The sequence below is a fragment of the Diorhabda sublineata genome, chromosome 1, assembly GCF_026230105.1.
Source record: "Diorhabda sublineata isolate icDioSubl1.1 chromosome 1, icDioSubl1.1, whole genome shotgun sequence".
Taxonomy (NCBI): Eukaryota; Metazoa; Arthropoda; class Insecta; order Coleoptera; family Chrysomelidae; genus Diorhabda; species Diorhabda sublineata.
This window is the reverse complement of record NC_079474.1, coordinates 45,216,123-45,242,168: the sequence shown is the minus strand read 5'-3', so window position 1 is coordinate 45,242,168 and position 26,046 is coordinate 45,216,123. Positions and strand designations below refer to the sequence as shown.

Here is a 26,046-nt window from a genome sequence, read left to right as displayed (position 1 = left end):
GGTCTTTTTTTCTGTTCCGCATAAAAATGAATATTTCTAAATTAAAACTTTCGTAGAGTATCGATTATTTTAATAATAATTGTAACAAATTGAAAATTATTTGAGTATTATTAATAATGATAGTAGTTGCAGCATAGAGAAATTGGCTTTTTTTATTTTGTATTCCCCAAAATCCGTATAAATATGACAACATGGTGAGTTATTGAGACCTGGGGTGCTCTAGTTAACAAATAACTGCTTATTTGAACTTGTCCAATCTTGTCAAAAGTCATATTTGTCAAGTGATGATTAATAACAATTGTTTTTTTGAGAAAATATGAAATTTCAAAATTATTCCAAACAAATTTGAGTTTATTACTATTAATTACAAACAATGGCTTACGTTAACGTTAAAGACTGGTCGGTGGACCAGGTTACAGATTGGTTAAAAGGTAAAATAAAACAAGGATCAGATTTTGTAGATATGCATTGTGATGAACTGATTAAACAATATAAATAACGAATTTTATTATTTTTAGGATTGGATAACGTTATTTTGCAATACAACTCCTCTTTTCTAAACAATGGGGTAACTGGTCATCAGCTATTGAATTTACGATCTGATGACTTGGAACACTTAGGAGTAAAAATGTTGGGACATCAAGAAATTATTTTAGAGGCCGTAGAACAACTAAGAAATTTCGTAAGTGGTCTCAAATTCACGATATATATAATACTAATATATGAAATTTTAGCATTTTGAATTGGATAAAGAAAATTTACAAACTTTAGCTTTAAAACTGTCTTGTGCAGCAAATTCTTTATATAAAGAACTTTTATTAATAGATGACGATTGTGCTGTATTACACACTCAAGTAATGGCAGATGTTCACAATATAATTACTACAATTAAACCTTTGGCCTATTGGCTAGATAGGTAAGTGATAAAAAAATACTGTCATTAAGTTTTCGTGACTTTTCTGTTGTAGGTCTCCATTTGTTGGTGATAAAGATTATATTGATAATAAGACGAGCCTCTTGCAATTAGGTTTTGAAATGGCAACTAGTGCTCATAGAGGAATATTTTCTGAGAAACCAGTGTGTACTATTAGGAAAATTTGTGAAAAACTTGCAAAAATTTCTGATCATATTATCCAGGTTAGTAAATTATCGCATAACTTGAAATGTAATTAATTTCAAAATATGGAAGTATCTTTACCTATTCACATTTTTTTGAAATATTGTAAAATGGAGGATAATTATCATTGTTCGCTTTATCCAACATTTTTCTGTTAATAAAATGACTTGCATAAATTTCTGAAGTGTGCAAAGTAAAAAAAAATACACAACTGGATTGCATTTGTTTGTTTTGTCTTGGAAATCTTAGAAACTGTGCTATATACTATAAAAATAATTACCAACATTATCATAAAGCTCCCAGTTGACTAAAAAACACTGTTTTAGTGTCTATGGGAAAATGATGAAGTCACAATCCTCATTCATCCTTTTGTTGATTACTTCCACTTTTTTTGATGGGGGCTCTTCATTTCCTTCTAATTTTAGATGTTTCTCTACTCTGTTATTAGATCTATTGCAGTTTTATCACTACAGCTCTTCATGTTTATACAGGTCCTCCTCTTTTTCTTTTTGCAGCTGTGTTAAAACTATGGTTGATATCCTCATATATTGTTTTAGGTGTTTCAACCAATTTTGTTGTTGAGGGCTCTTCATTACCTTTTGTTTTTGGATGCTTCTGTAGCCTCTTTCCATGTTAGATTTATCTATTGCAGTTTTATCTCTAGCTTTTCTCAATGTTTATACAGGTCCACCCCTTTTTCTTTTGTCATGTTGTATTATAATTTAATGCTTATCTGAACCAGGGGATCAAGAGGCACATATCACTGTTTCAGCAGTTGTGTTAAAAATATGGTTGATATCCCCATCCATTTTTTTTGTAGGTTTCATCCAATTTTGTTGTTGAATGCTCTTCGTTACCTTTTGTTTTTGGCTATTCCTGTAACCTCTTTCCATGTTAGGTTCATCTATTACAATTTTATCTCTATAGTTCTTTTCCATGTTTATACACACCCTACTCTGTTTCTTTCGGTTGTAGTGTTATAATTTAATTCTTGTCTGGGCCAGTGGATCAAGGGGCACTGATCAGTGTTTCAGTAGTTGTGTTAAAACTATGTTTGCTATCTTCAATCATTGTTTTGCAGGTCTTTTCCAATTTTTTTGATGAGGACTCTTTTTCCTATTATTTATTTACTTTATTTTTAGCTATTCTTGTAGCGCCTCTTTCTAAGTAAAGTTTATTTATTGCATTTTTATCTCTATAGCTCTTCTCCATGTTCATACAGCTCTACTTCTTTCTTTTTGCCTGTTATATTATAACTAAATGCGTCTGGTTATACTTTAATTCTCATTTTCACTTCATAATCACTACCTCTATTATCTCTTCATCAGTTATGTTCCATTGTTACTTATCCGGTTTGGTCAAAAAGTTTTGCATTGCAAGTTTTAGAATTTGTTGATTACCTATTGAATTTTGTGGAACATCTTTCTACTAAACTATGAAACAGTCTTAGTTTTATTTTTCTTGAGATACTTGATGAAGATCATATTTTATACAGTAACTTAAAAGTGTTTTATATCTGTCTTCTACCCTGCCTAAATAACAATATAGCTCCACTTGTTTCTTTCATTTAAAAAAATTGTCTATCTTTTTTTGCTAATCATATTTAGATCAAGAGGTGTTGAATTATTATGTAACTTGTTAGTTTTCTTTTGCATGCGATTTCTACTTGTTAATAGACATATTTAACCAGAAAATTCAAGGTCAAAGTTTTTAAAATAGGTTCCAGTTGATTCCTGATTTTTTTTCCTCAATTTTTCCCATCTAATCTTCTACAATGATAAATAGAGATTGCAAAAGCACATATCCCTTTTAAATTTTTATTTGCTAGGATAATTATCCTGGCTGTGCAATTGTTATATTATTCTGGTGTACTTATTTTATAGTCCATATGTTTTTGTTCACATTAGTGTTCCATTTATTGAGTCAACTGCTTGCTTGGTGTATACAAAATTAACCAGATATCATTTTGCTCTTTTGTTGCCTCCAGTATTATTCTGATACATAGGGTCAATGTAAGAGTTGCCTTTTCTAAATCCAGCTTGGGTTTTGTGTAGTTTGAAGTTTAGTGGTTCTCGTATTCTTTCCAGAAGAACTGTAACCATTATTTTACTTGTCAAGTTCAGTAATGTGGTGAGTTGCCGGTTTCACAATTAAATAAGTTACCTTTTTTGATAGTTTTTGATCCAGTTTTTTAGGATTCTCATATAATTCCAGATTTTATTGAGGTGTGGATGAGAAATTTTTATTAAAATATATGTAGGTACATACAAAAAATTGCGAAAAAAATTTGGATTTTGAATGTTTCATGACACTTAACTTAATCTAGAGACATATAGAATTAATTTTTAAGTTTTTTTGTTATGATAATTATTCTAAATGCCCAAAACAATTCCTTCATACATTTCAGGAGATAATGGATCCTATGATATTACAACCTGCTTCTTTAGACTTAGCTACATTAAAAAAGAAAGAGCAAGAACTTGGTTTCTTTATATTGCCCAGTTATCATGCTGTACATCAAATAGCTGAAATTAAACACGGTTCTCCTGCTCACACAAGCTCTAAAATAGAAGAAGGAGATGAAATTGTTCAAGTAAGTTGAAAGTATTACATTTATTTTTATACATAAAATGTGTGTTTCTAATTTATTCATTTCCATTTATAATTTCTTATTTTTTTTAAGGTAAATTATCAGACTGTTGTGGGATGGCAAAGAAAAAAAGTAATGATGCTTTTACAAGAATCGCCACCGGAAATAGTATTAACATTGAAAAAACGACCGAGACATACCAAAGTTTACGGTCAGATATATATGAAACCATATCGTTTGCCAAGCAGAAAAAGAAGTGGTCAAAATTGGTCTTCGAGATGGAATGATAACATACCATCTCCCAGGCTACTTCCAATTATTAATTTACCACCTATAACTATTTCAAAGTAAGTTTCCACAGAGATCAATAATTAAGAACTTTACATTGTAAAGTTTGTTCAAGGAGTGAAGATGAAGCCGAAGTGGCAGACGCTGAAACAGAATTAAGCAGTAGTGATAGTGAACCACCGGACAGTCCTTTGGATTCAAGTTGTCGAATGTATCCCCTTAAACCTCGACCGATATTACAAAGGCGTAACACCATATCTGGAGGTACACCAACCAACAAAAGGGCTTATCCGTCCATTGAACAGGTTAGTACTTTTTATATCACAGTTTCTAATGTTTCGATTTCAAATTTTTGACTGTCTTAAAAGTATTTTCTCAAAAAGGTGTATTATTCGATTTCAACTTTGAAACACCGTTGTGATTGTTGTATTCTAACTGTTTAGATACTGTACCAAAGGGAACTTACTAAATCGCTTATAACTTTTGAACAGATAGGAATTTTCTCCCTCAAGTTAATCAAATGAATGTTAGAATGTAATTTTATTGTTTATTTTTTTACATTTTAAATCATTCATTACAGACTTCTTTTTGACTTTTATTAATATACCAATTTAAACAATGCAGAAATAAAAATTAGTCATTGTTTTAAGAATTTCGGTTTTATCGCATTTTTTTTCTATGGATTCAGACTCCTTCACATCCTGTATAGATAAAGAATATTTGTTTATCTTTTTTCTACAAATACTAACACATTCAGTTGTACAGCTAGTCTAGTTTGATTTAACACTTCCTTCAAAGTAACTGATTATTTATATTGTGAAATAACTCCGGAGTGATTAATCAGTAGTTTAATTTATGGGATTAAATATTATAAACGGTATGTCAATCAATAATTTTTTATCACATTTAATAAATATAAAGTTCTATATACAAAGTGATTCCAATTTATGTATATAGATATGTTCAAAAATGAAGGTAAATTATTTTCAAAATTGAGTAATATGGGTAAGATAATTTAAATCAGTAAAAAGGGTAAATTCAGAATTTTAATTTACAAAATATTTGTCAAACAACTTTGTTGTGGAGTTTATAAGAAATCGCACATGAATACAGGTTAGTTTTGGAGAATAATTGAGGGTTATTACAAATTTTTAACAATTTGAAAATTTTATTGTCGGTTTATTTAAACAGAAATATTTATACATATTCTTTTATAATTTAAAATGTGATGTAACAACATTTACTATCAAAAATTAGTCTGTATTTATATAAGATAGGGTAGGAAATGAAATTATTTATCCCAAAACCTAATAAAATGTTAACTGCATTATTATGGTCGACATTAGCACCATATATTTCATTTGTACTTACTACATGCATGTAACTTGATGAATCTTTAATTAAATTAAGGTTATCGACTCCCCCAAATAAGTTTTTGTTTATATAGACTTCAAGAAGACATTTTTTTCAACCCAATGGATCGATATTGACCACTTATGGAATATTTGATCTAAATATGAAAACTTTATGTAACATACTAGTATGACTCCAAGACAATTCGATACAGTTTCCAAAAAGGGTAGATTTTTATTGATTCTCTTATAACTTTTTCTTTTACTTTATTACTTGCATGTTTTTGATGATACATCATATTTATTCCATTCTTTTTAATATTTAATATTTTATTGTATTTGGAAATGTGATGTAACAACATTTATCCTAAAGTCTATTAATCAATCAAAAAATTTAAACTGCATCATTGTTGTCTTCATTTGTATCTACCAAATGTATGTATCTTCATGAATTTTAATTAATTTAGGATCATCGACTCCTCCAAATAAAATTTCGTTTAGGCAGACTACTGGGAAACATTTTTTCAACCCAATGGGTCGATATTGACTACTTTAGGAATATTTGCTCTAAATATGATAACTTTATGTAGAATACCAATATGATCTCAAGATAGTTCGATACAGAGCTTCTAAAAAGGGTATACTTTTATTGATGTTTTCATAACTTTTTTTTACTTCATTACTTGCAGATTTTGATGATACATCATATTTATTCCATTGTTTTTAATAAATATTTTTTATCTTGTAAAGATGACTCAGTACTGAAAATTTTTTCACTTAATCATCTAATTTTAGAATCATTGATATTGGCAGGTAGCCTTGACACTGATAATAAATACACTAATGAACTAATATAAAAAAAGTTGCATTTTTGTTTGGTTCCTACACCTACAACCATAGTTAAGAATTTAAAAAATATTAAAACGAATCATCCTGATTAACAATAAAAAAAAAATAAAAATCAGCTAAAAATTGTAGCTAAATTATTTGTAATTTTACAATTCATTCATTTGGCACTAAAATTAACTTGAACAGAATAAAAACAGAACTTGACCTTCATAAAAGTACCCATTCTAAATATTTGTTGTTTATAATTTGCATAATAGTCTTATAACTTGTTTCATTCACTCTGATAGTTGCCAAAAAAGTTTTAAGCTTGTAACAGATAGATTCTTTATCAGGCCAAACAAGTTCAATAGAAAAAAAAAATTATTCAGAAAATATTCTTGTTCCAGTAATTCATAGGATTATTATCTTCTTGCATAAGATCTATACTTATGCGGAAGAAGCCTGTGTTAGTTATTTTTCCATTTATGATTAATAGATACTTGATTTTATTATTGCTGAACGACATCTCCTATTTGATGCATATCTAACCTAACCACACTTTATCAAATTATCTCATTTCTGATGACTTTATGTTCAATTAGAGAATCAATAATTGAATGTTTGCAAGATATCAAAAGTTCAGTTTTAAACCTAAAAAACTGTACATCACACTAAATTTTCAAGGTCAATGGAGCTGTGAGGGTTAAACGATACAATTACCAAAAAACTTTAGTCTAAAACTCTCTTAAAGAAATATACAGTTCCAATTATAAATTTGTTTACATTGAGAATAGTGTTTATAAAAATAGGAACGTTTATTTTACTGAAATATAAACAACTTCACCTATTAGTCAACTTGTTGAGATTAATATACCATATGTAACTAAGGATTAACCAACTAAAAATTGTTGTGTTATTGAAGGGGAACAAGAATGTTTTGATTCTTTCTATTTCATCAATAAATATACTTTATTGCTCCAAAAAAAACTCAGGTACATAATTTCCTTATCTATGTTTACAATTACCTAAAACTAAATATGTTAATAATTGATGAAAAAAAATTAAAAACACGTTCGCTATGACATGGAAACTTGAATCATTTGATTATTTTTTTCGTAATAAATTGTCTTAACTTTTGATCTTCTGTGATAGAAAATTAGTTTAAAAAAATTGGTAAAAATTGATGTTTTTACCTATTTCAGTTGATGTCGTCAACTTTTAACCATTTTTGAAACCTAATTTTCTATAAAAAAAAAAACATAAGAAGTTGAAAAAATATTATTTTATCACCTATTCATTGTTGGAAATGATTTTCGTTTCAGTATTGGGATTTTATAAAATCGCGCAATAACAACGCCCATTCGAGCTCCTATCACATTGACAGTTCAAAATTTGATGAAGACACAAAGTTTTTAAGAGACAAAAGCGCTTCATGCAACGTAGGTTTAGATTTGACACCTAGACCGACGACCGTTATAGGTCTTGGTCATACAAACAACGCAGTTCATAGGAAGAATTCTAAAGAAAAATCGCACAAAAAGAAAGTCAATTTTCAGGAAGAAAAGAAAACTGAAGATAAACACTTGGAGGAAGATAGCAAGAAGAAATTCAAAGAACAAAAACTATTAGAACCTTCTAATTTAGATTCCGAAAAGAGTATCAGTGTAGCCAGCTTAGCCAGCCTTAATAATGAAAGTATTTCATTTATAGATGAAGGTAAGAGTTGATTTTGTTAATCATTTTCGTTTGGTGATTGTTTATAACAAATGAATAAGTCGGTACAACAAAAATCATTTTATTTTCTTCCTTATAGTTTAAACGTTTCTTAAATTTTTGTTGAGATGATCAAAACAGGTATTTGTGGGATGTTTTCATTAACGGAGACAAATCTCTTTCTATCGAGCAATTTTTTTCAGGTTAACAAACACGAAATAGGTACTTGAGGCTAAATACTGGTAATAGGGCGGATGAATGATCGATTTGAACTAATTGAGGACTTTTTGCCAATCACAGTGTTTTTTTTTCAAATTTTAACAAAACCGTCGTAGAATTAATCTATAATTTAATGCTCATTAGTTTCCTAGAAAATTTTCTACCGCTTTTCTCATTATGTTCTCTAAAATCATATTAAAACAGGATTAGAGAAATCGAGTCGATTTGTTTGTCTCCTTTGTTTATTTTTATTTTTTCTGTTAGTGTTTCCAAATATCTTACTTTGGCTTTCGTGTTTTGTAATATAACTTTTATTAATATCTGGGTACCTTTAGTTCTTTTTGTCCATTTATTAAGTCAAATGCGTTTTTAAAATCTATAAAAATTATGCGTAGCTCTCTATTATATTCCCTTGTTTTTATGTATTATTTGATGGATTGCGTTGATTGTGGATCGTCCTGATCTGAACCCATTTTGGTAGTTTCTCAGTATGATTTTAGTTGGCGAGTATTTTATACATAATGTTAAAAAGTGTTATGGCTCTATAGTTTTTACAATCCTCTTTATCGCATTTTTTGTGTATTGGTATAATTACACCAGTATTCCACTCCTCTGGGATCTTGTTTTGTTTCCAGATTGTCTCAATAAGTTAATGAATTTGTTTTTTCATTTATTCTCCTCTTTAAAGTAACAGCTCGGCTTCTATTCTATTTTATTCACTATTTTTCTACTTCATTTTTAGTTGGGCATTTTGCTTCTTCCTCTTCTTCTTTTGTCATTTCTGGATTTTCCCCTGTTATATTGATTTATTTATTCTCCCCAGTAAAGTAACAGATCGGCTTATCTTCTATTTTATTCATTACGTAGTCTGTTTATTTCTTTTTCTACTTCATTTTTAGTTGTGTATTTTACTTTTTCCTCTTATTTTTTGTCATTTCCGGATTTTCCCCTGTTATGTTTTTTCTATCTTCCCATAATTTCTTTTCATAGTACTCTTTCCATATTTTCCCAATTATTTTAGGAACATCTTACAACTTACAAAACTTGGTGTCGGGATGCTGATGCTAATAATCGTTGTAACTGGTGTTGGTACTATGTATTTGGGGTAGCTTCCTTGGCAGTGTCGAAGATACCATTAGTGCAAACTTTAGTTAAATTATACTGTTTTTTTAATTCTAGATGTAAAAGTAAAACCTTTTAAATTTCATTTGTCAGGAAGAGAATTGACCGATCGAACAAGCATGACTATAGATTATTGGAAAAAAGAAATAGTAGATGAGATAATAGATTCTATTAAAAACAAAGCTATCTTAGACGAAAAACCAAAAGGTTCTAGAAAAGATAAAAAGATAGAAGACATGCCCAAAGAAGATGTAGTCTTGAATATCATACCAGAAAAAGATGAGACGTCTACAAAAGTGGAAGAACACGAAAATCAAGTCAACATAGAAAAAAATGACAATAAATCATCTAGCTTAGCTCTAATAAAAGATCCCATACTTTCCGAAATCAATGTGCATAATATAATAAAAAAATTCGACGAACAGAAATTAGAAACACCAAAAAAACCTGTAATTCTTCCGAGAACTCAAATAAAAAAATCTCCAGATGTACCCCCAAAGCCTGAGCCTAAAGTAAAACCGGCAGTACCTCCCAGAAGCGCCACTACGAAATTGAGAGGAAAATTAGATAAAAGCCACAGCACTCCTGCTTATGATCTATCAGAAGAACCAGAAAAATTTGAACACACACCAATATTATTACCTAAAGAAATCACAACAGATATCGTTAGAGAAATAAAAGAAAATAGGGAAGTTAGAGAGTTTAGAGAGACAAAAAGGGAAGTTTTAAAGGATGTTAGAGTTCCACCTTTAGAGGATTCTTTATATCAGTTGGGAATTCCAGTTGTTGAATTACCTAATCACCTAAATGGGGATATGCTAAAAGAGGTTAGTATATAATTATATTTTCTTTTAAACTGTAATATACTGTAATGAGGTTTACGGAGTTTGATTTAACCACTAGAAACGCTGGCATAGAAAAAAATCTCTCTGTTTTCTGTGAGAAAGGTTCGTTTCATTGTTTGTGAATAAACTGGAGACATTATTTATATGGGGTGAGGAATATTTTTTATTTGGCCCTGATATAGGAAAAAATTTCCTCTGAATGGATGGAATTGTGGTAGATTTAGGAAGGTAGTGTGATGTACGTTGAATTGAAAGGGGCAAAAAAGGCACCACAATGAAACCAACTTTTGTTGAATGTAAGAAGCTTCTTTTCTTTTTTATTTAAGTAAAGGGCTACATTTGCAATCATCAAATTTTCTACAAAATACTTCAAAAACGTTTTTCTGTACAATTCATTAACCTTTTCATGGCGACGCCCTTCTATAGTCGGTCCACTGAAGCTTTCCCGGCTTTCCCTAGTTCTAGACGAATATTCTGTGCTTGCATAAAATAGTCCCATAAACACACTCTAATGGATTTCAGAAATTATTGATAAAGTAATACTAGCAGTGAAAAGGATAATGATGAGGAATGAATTTTTTTCTATTCGTCTGAGAAAAAAAAATGAAAAACTAATGCGAAGGAGTAACCCTAAAGTCTAACTCAAGATTTTCAACATTTGACTGTCGCAATTGAATAAAATAGTCCCATAAACACACTCTAATGGATTTCAGAAATTATTGATAAAGTAATACTAGCAACAAAAAGGTTAATGATGAGGTATGAATTTTTTTCTATTCGATTGAAAAAAAAAAAAAAAATAAAAAACGAATGCGGATCTTCAAATGAAAATTAAGAGTTCATATTTGGTGAGAATTTTTTAAGGTGTCAGTTGATTTTTTTGATCCACCCTAATAAACATACCCTTCCAATTGCAAATGATCTGATTTATTTCAAATTGAGCTCACCTTTGATATGGTGGGTAAAATGGAATGATAAAGTGAAACATTTATTTAGACTTGAAAATCACTTGTAAATACAGAAATGGAATAAAATTTACTCGCAAAGCTTCAACTCCCGATTTTAACTGCTAGCTACTAACAAAACGTAAGTGTAGGTCTGTATCGGCAATCAATTCATATGATTCGAATTAAATAGAACGTAGAATTAAATGAATTCAAATTATCTGAGGTTGCAAGCAAAAGGAACGGTACTAATTATAGGCTAGAGATTAATTGTGGCGTCATATTTATAACTGAATAATCCATTATATCCGGTATCTGTAACAAAAAAAATTCTTAGAAAAACAAAAGTTTACAATTTCATTTTATATCTAACTTAAATGTATAAAAAATATAATAAAGTTTCAAAAATAGTTTAATGGTATCTTTTAGAACTTACCCAATGGTGTGTTTATTCAGATAAAATTAATTTATTTATAACTTCCCACTTCTATTCCATATATTCACTGTCGTAATTTTCTTTGAGATGTACGGAATGTGCTAATGGAATCTATTGAAATTTGTGCCCATTGTGTAGTAGAACATATTTCAGACTTTTAGTTAAGCTGTCAATAAAAAGACATGCGATACCGATTTCTTCAAATATATCTTTCACGTCATGGCAAAAACAGAGCTAATTTTCCTTACTGAAAAAACAAGAAAATTCTTCATGACGTTTACTTTGACGGGATATTCGAACATCAGATATAATTAAATTCAATTGCTTTAACCGCGATGGTAGTAACTCGGCTTTACTTTTTGGGAGATTTAAGTTTCTTATTAAGTCATTGAGATCTTGAGAGTTGATGAGGTGTCGTATTTTTGGTTCAGATTCAAAAACGAATTCAGAATGTACGGATGCAGATGAACTTCGTGATTGCGGGCTGCCTTGAGAGAATATTTGCTGTTCCAACGATGGCGGAGCAGGTACAGGATTTTCTTCTGTTTCTGTATGTGATATTGGATCAGATGTGGATGGTAGGTCAGCATAAGTTACATTCTTTGAATTTGTACCTCTGATTGGATTCCCAATATAAAACTAACAATCAATGTAATGATCACTGGGTTCCCTCCAAATTCTCAGCACTTCTAACTTCATTGCTCTTTTCTCACCTCAGTACCAACAAACAATAAAACGTAAAGTAACCTAAAACTAGTTCCATGTTATTATAAGATAGTTAGTAGAATAAATAAGAGAAAATGAACTTACCGTCAAGATTGTATCTGCAAGAATTACATGATACATGTGGAGCCCATGTTTGACTGGTAGATTAAATCTTGATATGTCTTGCAAATCTTTGAATTTGTACTTAAATCATATTTTTTTCTCTCTCACTTCAATAAATTGGCCGCAAATATAATAAAATGAATCAGCATTTCGTTTACAACTTCTTGTAGCCGCTTTGCACAGATTGATACACTGAAAAATGATATGAAAGACGTTATTTCTCTGTAATATTCAAACTGCCGTACACAACCAGCTATGCAAGAAACACTGCTCACATGCCCTCTTGTTTCTCTTTCTACACTAATAGCGCCCGAAAACAGACATTGATTGGGCGCAAAAATCAAACATTGCCAAATCACTGTAAGTTCTTAAAAAACAAATATTTTTAAATTCTTATAAAAAATTTTTTTCTTGGCTAGTGTTATTTACCTTGTGATTTTTTTGGTGTGATATATTGACGATGGAATTGTGAGTAAGACTAAAACTACCATTCTTATTTTAAAACTTTTAAAATACACTGAAATGAATTTAACAAAAAGTTGTTTTTAATATTGACTATCTTTTTATAAATTGATCGTACGTCTTTTTAATACTAATCAAATAGTGTTTTATAATCCGTTGAAAGATAAGATAGAAACAAAAGTCTTATTAAATTATTCCATGTACAAGGACGTTTCAAATATAAATATATATAAATACCTGTAGATGACTCGCGCGCGTGTGTTAGTTGGGTCCATTACTAACAGTGATGCATGGTGGAACGTAAGTTCCACGCGTCTGCTACAACCATGAGTGTACGTCAAGTGCTTATCGCCGTTGCGCAACCTATTTTCATTTGATTTTTTATGCGGGAAGGCATTAAAAACACTGAAATTCTTCAGCGTTTACGAAATTAGTTCGATATAGAGTGCCCGATGGATTCCAAAACTATTCAAAAATTCATGCGCTTGGAAGTTTGTCCTCGCTTGGTGTACGAATTTTCGCATTGGTACGCTATTACTTTCCCTGAAGACGAGGTGTCGTCTGAAGAGTGGTGAAAGAAGGAGAAAGGGGCGCAAGTGAAATCAAAGACAACCAGGTACACGAGTAAGAGTATGTGTACTGTATTCTTGGACAAACGGAGAATGTTGTACGTTGGTTTCTAGCGCACACGCTTTCCATAAATGCTGCATACCACTCTACCGTTTTGAAAACGTACGTGAAACACACTTATCGTTTGTAACGGAAGAGCACTCTAGATTCTTTTTCAGGATAACACTCGCCCTTATAGCGCGTGTCTCATACTCGATAAAATATCAGAAATGAGTTGGGAGATATTAGAAAATCCCTCATTCAGTCCGGACTTATCACCCTGCGACTACCACATGTTTGGACCACTAAAATAAGCCTTCGGAGTTCAAAAATTCAACACAGATTGTTGTTGTTTTCCGAGTTGCTCCAAGAAGTCTTGGGTACCGTCATGAAAGAGCTTCCGGAGAGATGGCAAAATTGTGTAACTGGTGAGGGGAAGTACTTAGAAAAACTGTAAATTTTTATAAATATTTTCGAAAATAAAAGTGTTAGAGCGTTTGTGTCGATCATATTTGAACCGCCCTCGTATAAAATATTGCTTAAATAAATACGTGTTATATTATGTGTGAAAAAAAAATGAAAAATTAAATACTCTAATGAAAATTGAAATACAATTTTCACATTTTATTTGAACTTGATTAGTGCTCGGTTAATTTGAAACTGCTCTTTGACATTATAGAGCCGATTAAATCCGTTATGAAAGAAGCATTTCAGAGAGAACATTATATAAGAAGATTTTACTTTATTTAAAAAAATATAATTCACACTTGATAGTTTATAATCTGATTAAAATGCCAAATAAAATAATTTTTAGAAACAGAGAATATAAAAAAAACTCATATTTTTTTAATAAGTTTCATTTATACCTTGTATAATAAATTTAATAATATTTAAAAATCGAATATTATAATTGAGAAAAAATGTCATTATAAATTTATTTGTTAATAAACAATCATTATTTTTAGGAGAAAATATCTGATGTTCCGCCTAAACCTCCTCCAAGGAACATGGTTGACTTCCCGAAACCAGCTTATCCAGCAGATTCGCCAAAACCTCAACTCAATTTAAGCAAAACAACAAACGAACCAGCGCCATCCAAACCAGTGTTTGATTTTCCCGAACCACCATCGGCAAGTTATGCACATTTGGAAGTTAAAAATATGTTGGAAGAAAAATTGACAACAAAGCATTTTGAGCCGAGAATGGTGTCTACGCCGCTGGCTAAGGGAAAATTAGAGTACGATAGCGATCCAAAATTGGTTTCTAGCTCTAAAGGTAGAATAGATTACGAAAGCGATACTGCGAATTATAAAGCATCTCCAAGTTACGAGATTCAGAAGAGCTCAAGTGAAACTAAAGTTTCTCCAACTAATAGCATTGTTAAGGGATTGATTTCTGGAAAGAAGTCTGGAAAGAAAAAGAGTTTGCTCACAGCAAGTATGTATTTTTCATCTCATATAAATTTATATTGAATAATTTCAATTTTATAACCGATATAACATTTATGATTGCTTTAGAGAGAAGAAAAGTTACTCTTAATGACCTTAGTCCAGCTGATATCCAAGGTTACCTGTTCCAAAGGTTGCGTGGAAAACATAATCAGATAGTTCATTGGGAAAAGCGCTGGTTTGTTCTATTGGGTAATTGTTTATATGGTTTCAAAACAAAAGAAGATCCGAAAGCAGCATGTTTAATTTTTCTATCTGGTTTCACAGTTGCTGTTGCCAGTGAAGTGAGTTTTACATCAAATTGTTATACGAAATATAAGTAGTATAAAGTATAAAACAACGTTATAAAAATATTTCAGCGGTTCAGAATTAAAATATTTGTGATGGTTGGACAAACATAACAATATTTGGAAAATAGGTTAAAGTCCATTTATATAAATCGTTGTGTGTGACATTTATATGTAATTAAAGAACGTGAATCTAATTTTTTATGGAACTAGTACCGGTTATAAAAGTAAAAAATGACACATAATTTAATATTTTTTTCTCGTTTTCTTTCAATTTTTTTTCTTCAACATCATTTTATAGAGGGCTCTAAAGTTGAGATTGTGAAAATGATAGCCTCCTACGGGGGAGGGGGAGGTAAAGAAATAATTCAAAAATTTTCTCCTCAAATTCTATGCAATATTTTTAATGATAAAAAATACTAAATTATGTATTGCTGAGAAATGAATTTTGATGAAGACCACAATTATGATATTTCTCCAAAGAACACGTTTACACAACACAACACAATTAGTCATGGAATTGAGTGTTTGCAGGTCAAATCCAGATCACATTCGTTCAAAGTATACCACACAGGCACCGTCTTCTATTTCTCAGCCGAAGACCCAGACGCTTTACAATCTTGGATAGATCTGATCAGATCGGCGACACTTCAGAACGATACACAAAAGAATCAAGATTCAAGTTTGTACTCCGAAACCGATGAGTCTGATACCGAAAGATTGAAACCACCGGTAGAAAAATCGGATTCGTTGAAAAAATTTGGGTCGTTAAAGAAGTTCACTTCGAAAAAATCTAGTGGAGATTCCAGTCCGGGCGGTAGTACGAGTTTAGATAGGAAATGGTTTTTTAATAAATCTAGTAGTCATAAAAAAGACTCGGTACCTGTTCCAACAGCACAGTTTAGGTGAGTTAAAATATAACTATTCTAGTCGGTACCAAATCTAAAGTATTCAAATATTATAATTTCTGATTTTAATTTATTTGTACTATTTATTGATTTAACAATGTAGATTTGTTCTATGAAATAATTGTAAATATAATTAGAAATATAGAATTTAAGTTCAATACTTATCTTGTTTTATTAATAATGTCCTAATTTTTATTTTAACATGTGCTTTTTCTATATTCACCATAAAGTTCAGTATCAATATTAGGGTTGCTAACAATTTTGATATTTTCCCGTAAAAAAAAATGAAAATCTATAACTAATTTGTACATCTGTAGCTTTTTAATGATTGTTAAAATTTATAGAAATCATTAATTGAATTGAAATCCTTGAAGAAGGTTCATCTATATAATTTATCGAGGTTATCTATAAATTGGTTGATGATGATAAGTTTCAAAATAAGTCAAGTCACCTAGGAGCTTTCACAAAAAATTATGCCTCACTCTTATTGAAGTATATCATCTTTTACTCCATACAAATGAATATCTAAGTTGCCGCAAAAAATGAAAACGCGCGAAAATAAATCCAAGAGCGTATAACTAATTAAAATGTAAACGTTTTTAAACGTAATCATGCGAGTGTTATCAATGTTGTATATAATTGTTTTACGGCTTAGTGTCATAATAAAATACATTAAAATAGTTCAAGTATAACAGAGATTATATTATATTTAAATATAAACCGCATCTTCGATACGTTAAGCTGATGAGAATCACGAATGATAAAACATGTATTGAAGCAGGTAGTTAGTTATAATTCATTATATAATAAGAAGCTTAACGATGGGTACAATTTCCTTAACGTTTGCCTCAATATTACACTGAACTTTATTATATTATTTAATCCTTGTAGGTAAATGAGAATCCGTTTTTAAATATCAATAAAATATTTATATATTTCAGGTCCTACAAAAAAATTCGTACAATTGATAGTCAATCCAGTGTTACTACAGGTAATTTCACATCTCATGTTCCGTTATTCTGTTCTCAGAATCTGACAAATCCCCAAAATGCTAGTGTGCCTAATTTAACGATGGAAAGTACTAGACCTGAGTTTAATCAGGGAATTCCAAAATGCAGGTGAATTTTAAAAAACGTAGTTACTTTTTTGGATTATCATGGTTTAATTTTCAGACCGAAGCCTATTAATTACATCCATGCTAGTAATCCAAGCTTGGGTAACGTCATTTCCGACTTTGTGTCTTCGAATATTAATAAAAGCCAGTTCAAAGCTGCCAAAGAAAGTTTAGCAGGGTTTGTAACACTAGAGGAATTAATGATTAAACAAACTGAGGAAAGAAAAATGAACCCACATCACATTTTTGAAGAAGTTAACAGAAATATGCAGTTTATTAAACCAGATATTGTTTATGGTAATTAATTTTTTCAAAATTAATAATTCCTAATAATTTTTTTACTTCTAACAGGAGAAATACCTATTCGTTCTCAACCCATTGATGATACATCGGATAATAATTCGTCGTGTAGTTCAAAAACCCAAACTTCGTCTTCTAGCGATAAAAATAACAGCAGTAGCTCGTGTTTTGGTAAACGTTTAGGATCTCTAAAAAAAAATCAAAACAAAAATGACGATTTTGAAAATAAAATATCGACGTATCCCAAAATTAGTAAAGGCTGCGATCAAAAATTGAATAGGTCTCTACCAAGGACGCACAAAATTCAAGAGAAATATTCAAGGTAATATTTTTTCTCTACAATTGTTATTCGGGATGTAGAATTATGATTTCAGATATTGTGTTAAAAATTATTGCTATAAATGAGGCCTAAAGAAAACACCCCGCTCGAATGAAAATGTAGGCTTGTGAATCTCACGTCTACAAAAAGTAACTTTGGCCGACCATCTTTTCTTTTAACACTTTTCTAATCATTGTAATGAAATATAACACTAGATTAATGAGTAATGAGTACAATCAACCGTATATAAAAAACCTGGCAGCTATTGAACTGCGGGAAAAAATAAAATGAGGTTATAATATATAAAATATATAATATATATATATATATATATATATATATATATATATATATATATATATATATATATATATATATTATATATAATAATATATAAAAAAAACTGAATTTATATTTTTTAAAATATAACCAACAGGAATCTGTTCTTTCTACTCGTTCCTTCTTCAGAAATTTCTATCTGTGTTCCCGTTTCCTTTATCATTTTATTTTTTTTTTCTAACGTAGCCCTCAACTGAATTCCCAGTTGTCGGAGTTTGGTTAAATTTGTTTGTTTGTGGTGTACTGGTTGAGTACTTCTGGTGTGGTTGAAACTGCAACCTGACAGCTGGGAACAACATAACATGAGGAAGGAAATAGGAACACAGATGGAAAGTGTTGAAGAAGAAATGAGTAGATAGAACAGATTTGAATAAAAAGGAGCTTATCACATGTAAATATATATTTTTCTAAAATATAACCAAACAGAAATCTGTTGTATTCTTTTCGTTATGTTCCCCAAATTAAAAGCAAATACGAATTTATATTGAAGTTATCATACAAAATTTGCTTAAAACAAAAGGATATCCGTGAAGATAACTGGAATTTTTTGTGAGCACAATAATTAAAAAAACAAGGAAAAACTTTCCAGCGAATATAAAGAATAACCACAAATTTACTAAAATTTACATTGATTTAAAGTGTAGATAGGAAGAGAAAGATTTCGAATACATTCTGAGGTTCTATAGAATTTCTCAAATGAAGTGGGAGGTCTTTAATAAATTAATTTCTTCAAAAACTCGAATGTTAGAATAAATAAATCAGAGGTGACTACTGTGTCACAATATGTGAACAAATGTTCCATATATTTTTAGCCTAGATAAAGATCAAATAAAAGATCGAAACGTTGGCATTTCAAAAAACTCTTTAACAGTTTTATTTTGAGTCCTCAACCCGCAAAACCATTCGAAATTACATACAATAATATCAAGAATCAATCTTCAATGTTAAGTCTGTTTATTGCACACTATTACGGTATACGCATTGATCGGTGTATCAGTCCTAGTCGTATTCACAATTTTTGAATCGTATTTTTTAGGTATGATAATGCTCCGCCACAATGTATATATGATAAAGAAATGTCCGTGAAGCACAAGGAACGATCTTATGAAATGATATATTGTCCAGAAACTGTGAACGATGTACAATTTGCCACAAACAGAGCATTAGATGACACAATGTATAATGACAATCCAAAAAAGGTTAGCAAAATTAAGAAACAACACAGTTTCACTTCCACTGAGAAAAAAAGCAAATTTGGTAGTAAGGTGAATATTGAAATGATGAGTTTGGTATTGGAATTAATTTAATTTTATTTAAAAAGGTACAAGATTCTTCGTCGACTATGATTAAGTTGAAATCGGCCATTCAATATACACCGATGTCACTACCTTCTGGTCAGGATCCTAAATCAAAACCGAAATTCGCTTTTGAATTGAATCTCGACGAAAAATCACAAAAAACCGGAAAACTGAAACAGATGTTTGGAGCAAAATCGGAAAGTAAAAAGGAAAAAACATTTTTAGGTTCCCCGAAATTACACAGGGCCATATTTAAGAAAAATAGCTCAGGATCTGATATTAGTTGGCCTTCGGGATCATCTTCAAGTAAGGTAAAGAATATAAATTGATGCATCATAAAAAATAAAGTATGTATTGTATTGGTTTCCTTTTTCAGCAATTTTCCATGTCTCAAAATATATACTCCTTAGAAAATTCTCCTCCAGTGATAAATGAACCGTTCGAAGTGGCCGTGACTCCTAATGCCGATTATCCAGGCCTCGAATACCCACCAATCTTCGAACCTGAAACATATTCTTTAGCAAATCCCCAATCCAGCTTAAGTGTATTAAGAAAACAAGGAAAAAATACTCAATAGTAGATATTATTGAGATATTCATCAATAATTCACATCTGTATCGGTGGAATAGTTGACTAAACATTTTAGAACAAATTAAACCGAACCGATACCTTTTAAAATGGTAAAATGTCATGACACAATCCACTGACGTAATTACAGCTGAATATTTGAATTATTCACTGATTTTATACAGGGTGTTCTGATCTATTTGTGAAATGGTGCTAGTTTTTTTGTGTTAATATTGATAGCAAGTAGATACGGAGTAGGAACTGTACATCCTGTATTTTGTTTTAGATTAACTCATTTTTGCAATACTTTCTTTGTTGAAGATTTTTAATTATCCGACAATTTTAAGTCAATATACTAGATGTTAGTTTAGCAATCCTATTGGATATATCTATTATTTGAAGATTAAGTTTTCTAATCAAATAATGTATACGATATGAAAAATGTCCGTGTTTAAATGTATGTTCGTTTCATGAATTAAGATTTTATCCATTTCCGTACACTACTTTCAGATTTTGTTCTTATTATACATGATGAAGATAGGCGAAAAAATTACGGACAAAATTTCAGGAATTTGAGAAGTCAGATTCAGATTGGTCTTTTTGCAATCATTTTTTAAAGTTATTTGAAACAATTGTGCTTTGTCCACTTTTTCTTTAACTAAATTATATTTTTTTGATTTGATAGAAAACGAGTTTTAAACAAAACAGATCAAAATTGAAATTTCGATCTGTTTCAATCAAATATATCAAAAAATATCTAAAATTAGAACGATTTATCAAGTAAAACATATAAAAAGGTCTAAGAAGAGAAAAACTACATTTTTCTCAACTTACTTGCCATCCGGAAGTATTTTGAATCGTAGATTATCGGCAACCACCATTAGGGGACCTGATATACTGGAATGCTCAATATCTAGAAGTTTTGCAGTAAAATTCGCGCAAACAAACATCATATTACGAATTGTTTTGAATCACTCTTCTTGATTCTGACATCGGCTACCATTCTCCCCTCCGGTATCAACTGCCTTCGGATATAATTTTTGGTTCGTTTCCGTGATTTATCAAAAAAATTCGTTTTGATTTGTAGACAGGTTTCTTCGAGTTTTTTATGAGGTTAATATAATACTGCGCGTTCACAGCTCGTTGTTTAGTGAAAAAATCACTCGTAATTACTCCTCTCATGTCCCAAAACACAGTATACTACACCACCTCCGCTTTAACTCCTAAGCAGAACACCATTCATACACTTAAGTCCTCATCCCCTAATTTATCAAGTAATTTTAAATAAAATTGCGTTGATTTCACATTAACTTTACAAAAAAAAAGAATAATGGTGCGTTGCGCTACAGACAATGTACATCCTTATCGCTCATGACTATAATTACACTGAAAAGCGGGGTTACGCGGTCCCAACTGTTCTCTAAGCTTCGTAATAGACCAGTCTATCTTCCAGTGCAGCCACTTTTACGATACTAAAATGTTTATTTGTTACGCGTTTATTCAAAAATTCTGTTTCATATTTGAACTGCCCTCATATTTATGATGATTTAATTTCTATGTACTCAATATCCATCACATATTCTATAATCTTTACCATAAATATTAGAAATATTATTATTGGAGTTATTAATAAGTTTAAAATCATTAAATGGGTTGAAACAATTGTTTTTTTTCTTCAAATTCCTTTATAAATTTACAATTTTAGTGGAGGTGGTTTTTTTTACTCATTATATTCAATAGATGGCATTTAGATTTATTTTTCTGCGTGATGCAATTGACACATTCCCATATTTCACTTGAAGGGCTTTAAGTTATTCGAGCCAGATCAAATTTATATATTTATATTTATTAATATATACATGCTAGAGTTTGTAAGAATTGGACTGCATATATTGTGATGAATTTGTCAGTTTTTTAAATGGTATTTTAAAAATATGTATTCAGTATTATCTTGTATATATAATAACTAAATAAAAAAATGAAACTGTTAATTTTAAGTGCCAAAACATTTGTTTTGTTATAGTTGAATAAAAGTGAAGCGTTTATTTGTTTCTTTTTGTTTTATTCATCATTGCCTTCAACAATTTCAAACATGTACTTCTAATCTAGTCCAAATTTGTGAAAATATAGATGAAATTCGTGAAAATATGTGTGGTAGCTAGTACACTACGGATAGATAACTAGAAGAATGTTACATCTTATAAAATTTCAAAAACTATAAATAAAAAAAATATATTAAGTTGATTGCAAATTCGGGGTAACGCAATGGAACGTGCACATTCCATCATTATTTTTGCGGGGTGGAAAGTGCGCGGAAGGGAAGAGCTTACTACCGTTGAGTAGGCATGCTCATGGAGTTACTTCGACAGAAAGCGACGCGCATTTTAAGAGATTTGTAGATTGTTTTAAAGCCACTATGCACCCATATTTAGAAGATATTTTGTACAAGACTCTACATCTCATTCTTCTGCTTCCAAAATACATAGACTCCTCCCTAATGAGGCTATTCTTCTTAGGTTTTTGTGTCTAACTTCACAAGACGCTCTTCTTTTTCTCCTTAAAGGTACTTAAGTCTTTTAGCTAAATGAGGAGGATATTCGCAGAGTAGATGCTCTGGTCATTATGAGAAGTTCTTAGGACTCAGTATCACTTTAACTCTAACTTTTATATTTTTTTATCTACTTTTTATTGCGTCATCCTGTATATTAAATAATACCAGTTAGTTGAAGAAAATATTCTTAACAAATCCAAAACTCCATTATTTGTGATAATGCTGAAAATATATTTCTGCTCATTAATTTCAAAAACTATACGAGGCGTTTAAATCATATTATCTCATAATAAACAGTCAAGATTAAATTACCTTTTTTTAACAGAAATAAAACTTTTTCTTTATCATTATATCACAGCTTGTGTATTAACCAGATATTTTTTTAGAGTTGAATAAAAAATTTCTTGCTCATAAATTGTTTATAAACAAATCGATTACTTCAACAATTTTAAGAATATTTTTTAAAAACAATTATCTTGACCATGTTCTTCATAAATTGATTGACTACTTAGTCAATACTTGTTTTTTCTTTTAAAAATTTTATAATTAATATTCAATAACGGAACAATTTTTATTACAAATTCTACATTCCTTTTTTAAACCTACTTATATTTAGAAAAGCGAAAATATGTCTCAAAATTTCTATTTTTTATAATATAAAAACTTTATGCAAAATTCTTAAATGTTTTTCTAATTTCTAGTATGTAATGAATATACGATAAAGTTATAAAATTGTTTTTTTAAGGTAAAAAATCACCCTCATTTCCAGCGCAAAGCTATTAAATCCACGGACAAGGTTTTGACGAAAAACAGTCGAAAATAAGAATTTGCATTTGAAACTATAACCTTTAAACAATTCAAATTAATCGACCACCATCACATATACTTTATTGAAGGGAACCTTTAGAAAAATAGATTTTCCACAGAAAAAAAAACATTGTAAGAAAAAAATTTATTTTCATGAAGTACATATGTATCCTAATGTTTTTTTATGAAGTAAGACCTTCCATTTGGATTAATAATACCAGTTTTCACTGGATTATGCAAACACCATTCGTACCATACTTTCTCATCTGAATCTACTCTCCAAAAAGACATTTCAATCCAAGTTCCTTCTTCTACATGTACAGGATTTTCCAGAGGAAACACAATAGGAAACCAGCTGACCATATCTGGTGTATATGTTTCAGGATGGATACTGAGTGTAACATCTTTATAAAGAATTGTGTCAAAATACCCAACAAATCCTGTAAGTAGACAGCTTTGCTCGGCACGAAATTTTAGTTTTTTGTATCTTTGATTGTTGATAGGTTCTATCCAATTGGGGTGTGTGAATGTAAAAAGAGGCAATGATGGAGCTATTTCGTAAAAGTTTGCTAAATGTGTCACATATGGAGTTTCATAACAATATTGTAAAGTTTTATCCAAAGGACGGTTTGTTCTTATTTCATTAAAAATTTTTATACTTTGTAAAGGAGCTAAGTATGAGGTATATGATTGAGGAATGGATATTCCAGATTTTTTTAAAAATCGTTGTGCACCATCTATGCACTCTGGTGATAATTCGTTATCACCAAAAGAACCTAATAACTCTGATACCAAAATATCAGCTTGTTCTGGGGGTTTGTATGTTCTCATATCTTCATTTACAATTGTTACTTGATTTCCCCACTCTTCCTTAGAACGATGTATTAATGTATTTATAGCAAAAGGATTTTTTTCAACGGCATATATTTTAATCTTCCTATTTAAAATAAGGCCTACATTGATAACAGCTTGTACCAAGGGTCCTCTTCCTGCCCCCACAACCATGATAACAGGAGTTTTTTCTCCAGGAAAATCTTCTACAGCTTTGTAAACAGCTCTCTGATAAGAATCATATTTAACATCATCCTTTTCAAAAATTTCATAAATATTGGTTTCTAAATGCTCTGTTAAAGGCTGTAGAGGATTCTGCAAAAAGTCTTCAAAACCATGAACAAATTCACTCACAGTGTCACCAACGAAAAGTTTTTTTCCCAAGAAATGTATGTATCTATTGTATAAAGATATATCATTGGTATCCACATCATTTTTTATTATATATTGAACATCGAGGCTCATGAATTTTTTTATAACTTCTTGATGTAATTTTGAAAGTACAGGTTTTCCATGTTGGTTGATTAAAAAATAAGAAGTGGGGATGATAATAGCTCTCACTGGTTCTCCAATCCATCTTTTTAATTCACTTGGAGGTACTAAATGTTTAGAATCACTTAGATTTAGAGCTAATCCTAATCTTTTATCATAATTACAATAAGTACGGAATTCATTCCACCAATTCCAAGAATCATATTGCGTTTCAGCTAAACAACTAAATCTAGATGGATGTAACATTGGAATATTTACCCACACACTGTAAGTGAAGCCTCCCATCAACTTTTCAAGTAAAACACGAGCTAACTGTACGTTGTTTGGTTTAGTTAAACTAATCCAGATTGCTGGAATTCCGAGATGAGATGCAAATCCTAATTCTTGCATCAACATTTTTTTACTATGTTCTCTTATATGTTCAACTTCACTATCTAAATCAATTGTTGGTGTAATTTGAGCTACTACTAATCTATTCCAATCCGAGCTGTTCATGACACGATCTGTTCTACCAATAACTGAGCCAATTTTACTAATTTCTCTAGTATAATTTGGATGAGTTAATTGAGTAACTATGAAATGGTATCCATATTCTATCGATCCGTTAACTGCTTGTTTTATATTTGGTGGACAGCTTACGTAAAGTCCTACAGACATTCTCTTCCTTTTCTCAACTCCAGATCCATTTCCTTCCTCGGCCATTCTATAAAAAAATTATAGTAAGCAATTATACAAGACATGAAATATAAATATACATACATTCAAGAGTTGAATAAGTATATAAAGCTATATAGAAAAATTATCTTAGTAATTAAAATATATAAATATCTAAACAACGTTGTTTACCCGGTATAATAATTTTAGGTTAGATTATGGCTATAACTACACTTGTAGCTTAGCTCCCTGGAATGTATGCAACTTTTAATGCTTCAAAATCTTATATTTTGGTACTCTCGGAATTGATGGTTTTAATACATTGTTATTAAATGTTTCAAAATATTTTTTATTGTACCAAATCACGATAATTCTCTCGATTTTTTGAACTTTTAATAGTTATGTAGCAAAAAATCAGTCTTCGATATAAAAAATAACATTTTGTGTGAATATTAATATACGTCTCTTGTACTGTTAGTCATAGCGTAACTCTCTAAAAAACCATAATTAATTTGCAGGATCAATTTTTGAAGATATCTTAAATCGATTGGTCCTTATTAAAACCCAGTTACAACAATGATAATTTTTGGTTTCAAAAAATAAAATAAAACACAAATATGAATGAAAATAATAGTGGCTTCACCTCCGCATTCGACAAAAAAAAATCAATTTACCATCAAAACAGGATCGGCCTTTTTTTCAGTCCCATCAATAGCCAAATAATAAATTTAAGTACCTTAGACTCATATGTTTGATATTCTCAAATATTCTGTCGGAT

General features: G+C 30.3%; 2 protein-coding genes across 3 annotated transcripts; one reads left to right on the top strand and one right to left on the bottom strand.

Annotated features, from left to right (window-relative positions):
• The first annotated feature begins 257 nt into the window (after window positions 1-257).
• Window positions 258-21,978, top strand: LOC130446068 (uncharacterized). 2 transcript variants are annotated; one of them, XM_056782111.1, is made up of 18 exons: window positions 258-431; window positions 519-682; window positions 735-916; window positions 969-1,137; window positions 3,525-3,710; window positions 3,801-4,054; window positions 4,111-4,300; window positions 7,498-7,891; window positions 9,287-10,056; window positions 14,319-14,790; window positions 14,871-15,085; window positions 15,623-15,993; window positions 16,938-17,114; window positions 17,169-17,407; window positions 17,462-17,732; window positions 19,105-19,333; window positions 19,390-19,677; window positions 19,743-21,978. In XM_056782111.1, exons 1-18 carry the CDS (start codon window positions 374-376, stop codon window positions 19,941-19,943), a joined length of 4,830 nt encoding a protein of 1,609 aa, XP_056638089.1. In that variant the 5' UTR covers window positions 258-373; the 3' UTR covers window positions 19,944-21,978. The 2 variants fall into 2 exon arrangements, with proteins under 2 accessions (XP_056638089.1, XP_056638097.1); XM_056782119.1 differs by having other exon boundaries at window positions 297-431; window positions 9,323-10,056.
• Window positions 21,979-23,421: 1,443 nt separating this feature from the next.
• LOC130440715 (protein arginine N-methyltransferase 5) lies at window positions 23,422-25,520 on the bottom strand. The gene is made up of 2 exons (XM_056774016.1): window positions 25,374-25,520; window positions 23,422-25,317 (listed from the first exon to the last, which is right to left on the bottom strand). The coding sequence occupies exon 2, from the start codon at window positions 25,314-25,316 to the stop codon at window positions 23,463-23,465; it is 1,854 nt and encodes a 617-aa protein (XP_056629994.1). The 5' UTR covers window position 25,317; window positions 25,374-25,520; the 3' UTR covers window positions 23,422-23,462.
• Window positions 25,521-26,046: the final 526 nt, after the last annotated feature.

Bases quoted from the DNA above. Each gene is read 5' to 3' on its own strand.
- LOC130446068 (XM_056782111.1), top strand. From the start codon at position 374: ATGGCTTACGTTAACGTTAAAGACTGGTCGGTGGACCAGGTTACAGAT. The intron at 4,055-4,110 runs GTAAGTTTCCAC...AGTTTGTTCAAG, and splicing joins CCACCTATAACTATTTCAAA to GAGTGAAGATGAAGCCGAAG. The intron at 4,301-7,497 runs GTTAGTACTTTT...TTTTCGTTTCAG, and splicing joins CTTATCCGTCCATTGAACAG to TATTGGGATTTTATAAAATC.
- LOC130440715 (XM_056774016.1), bottom strand. From the start codon at position 25,316: ATGGCCGAGGAAGGAAATGGATCTGGAGTTGAGAAAAGGAAGAGAATG.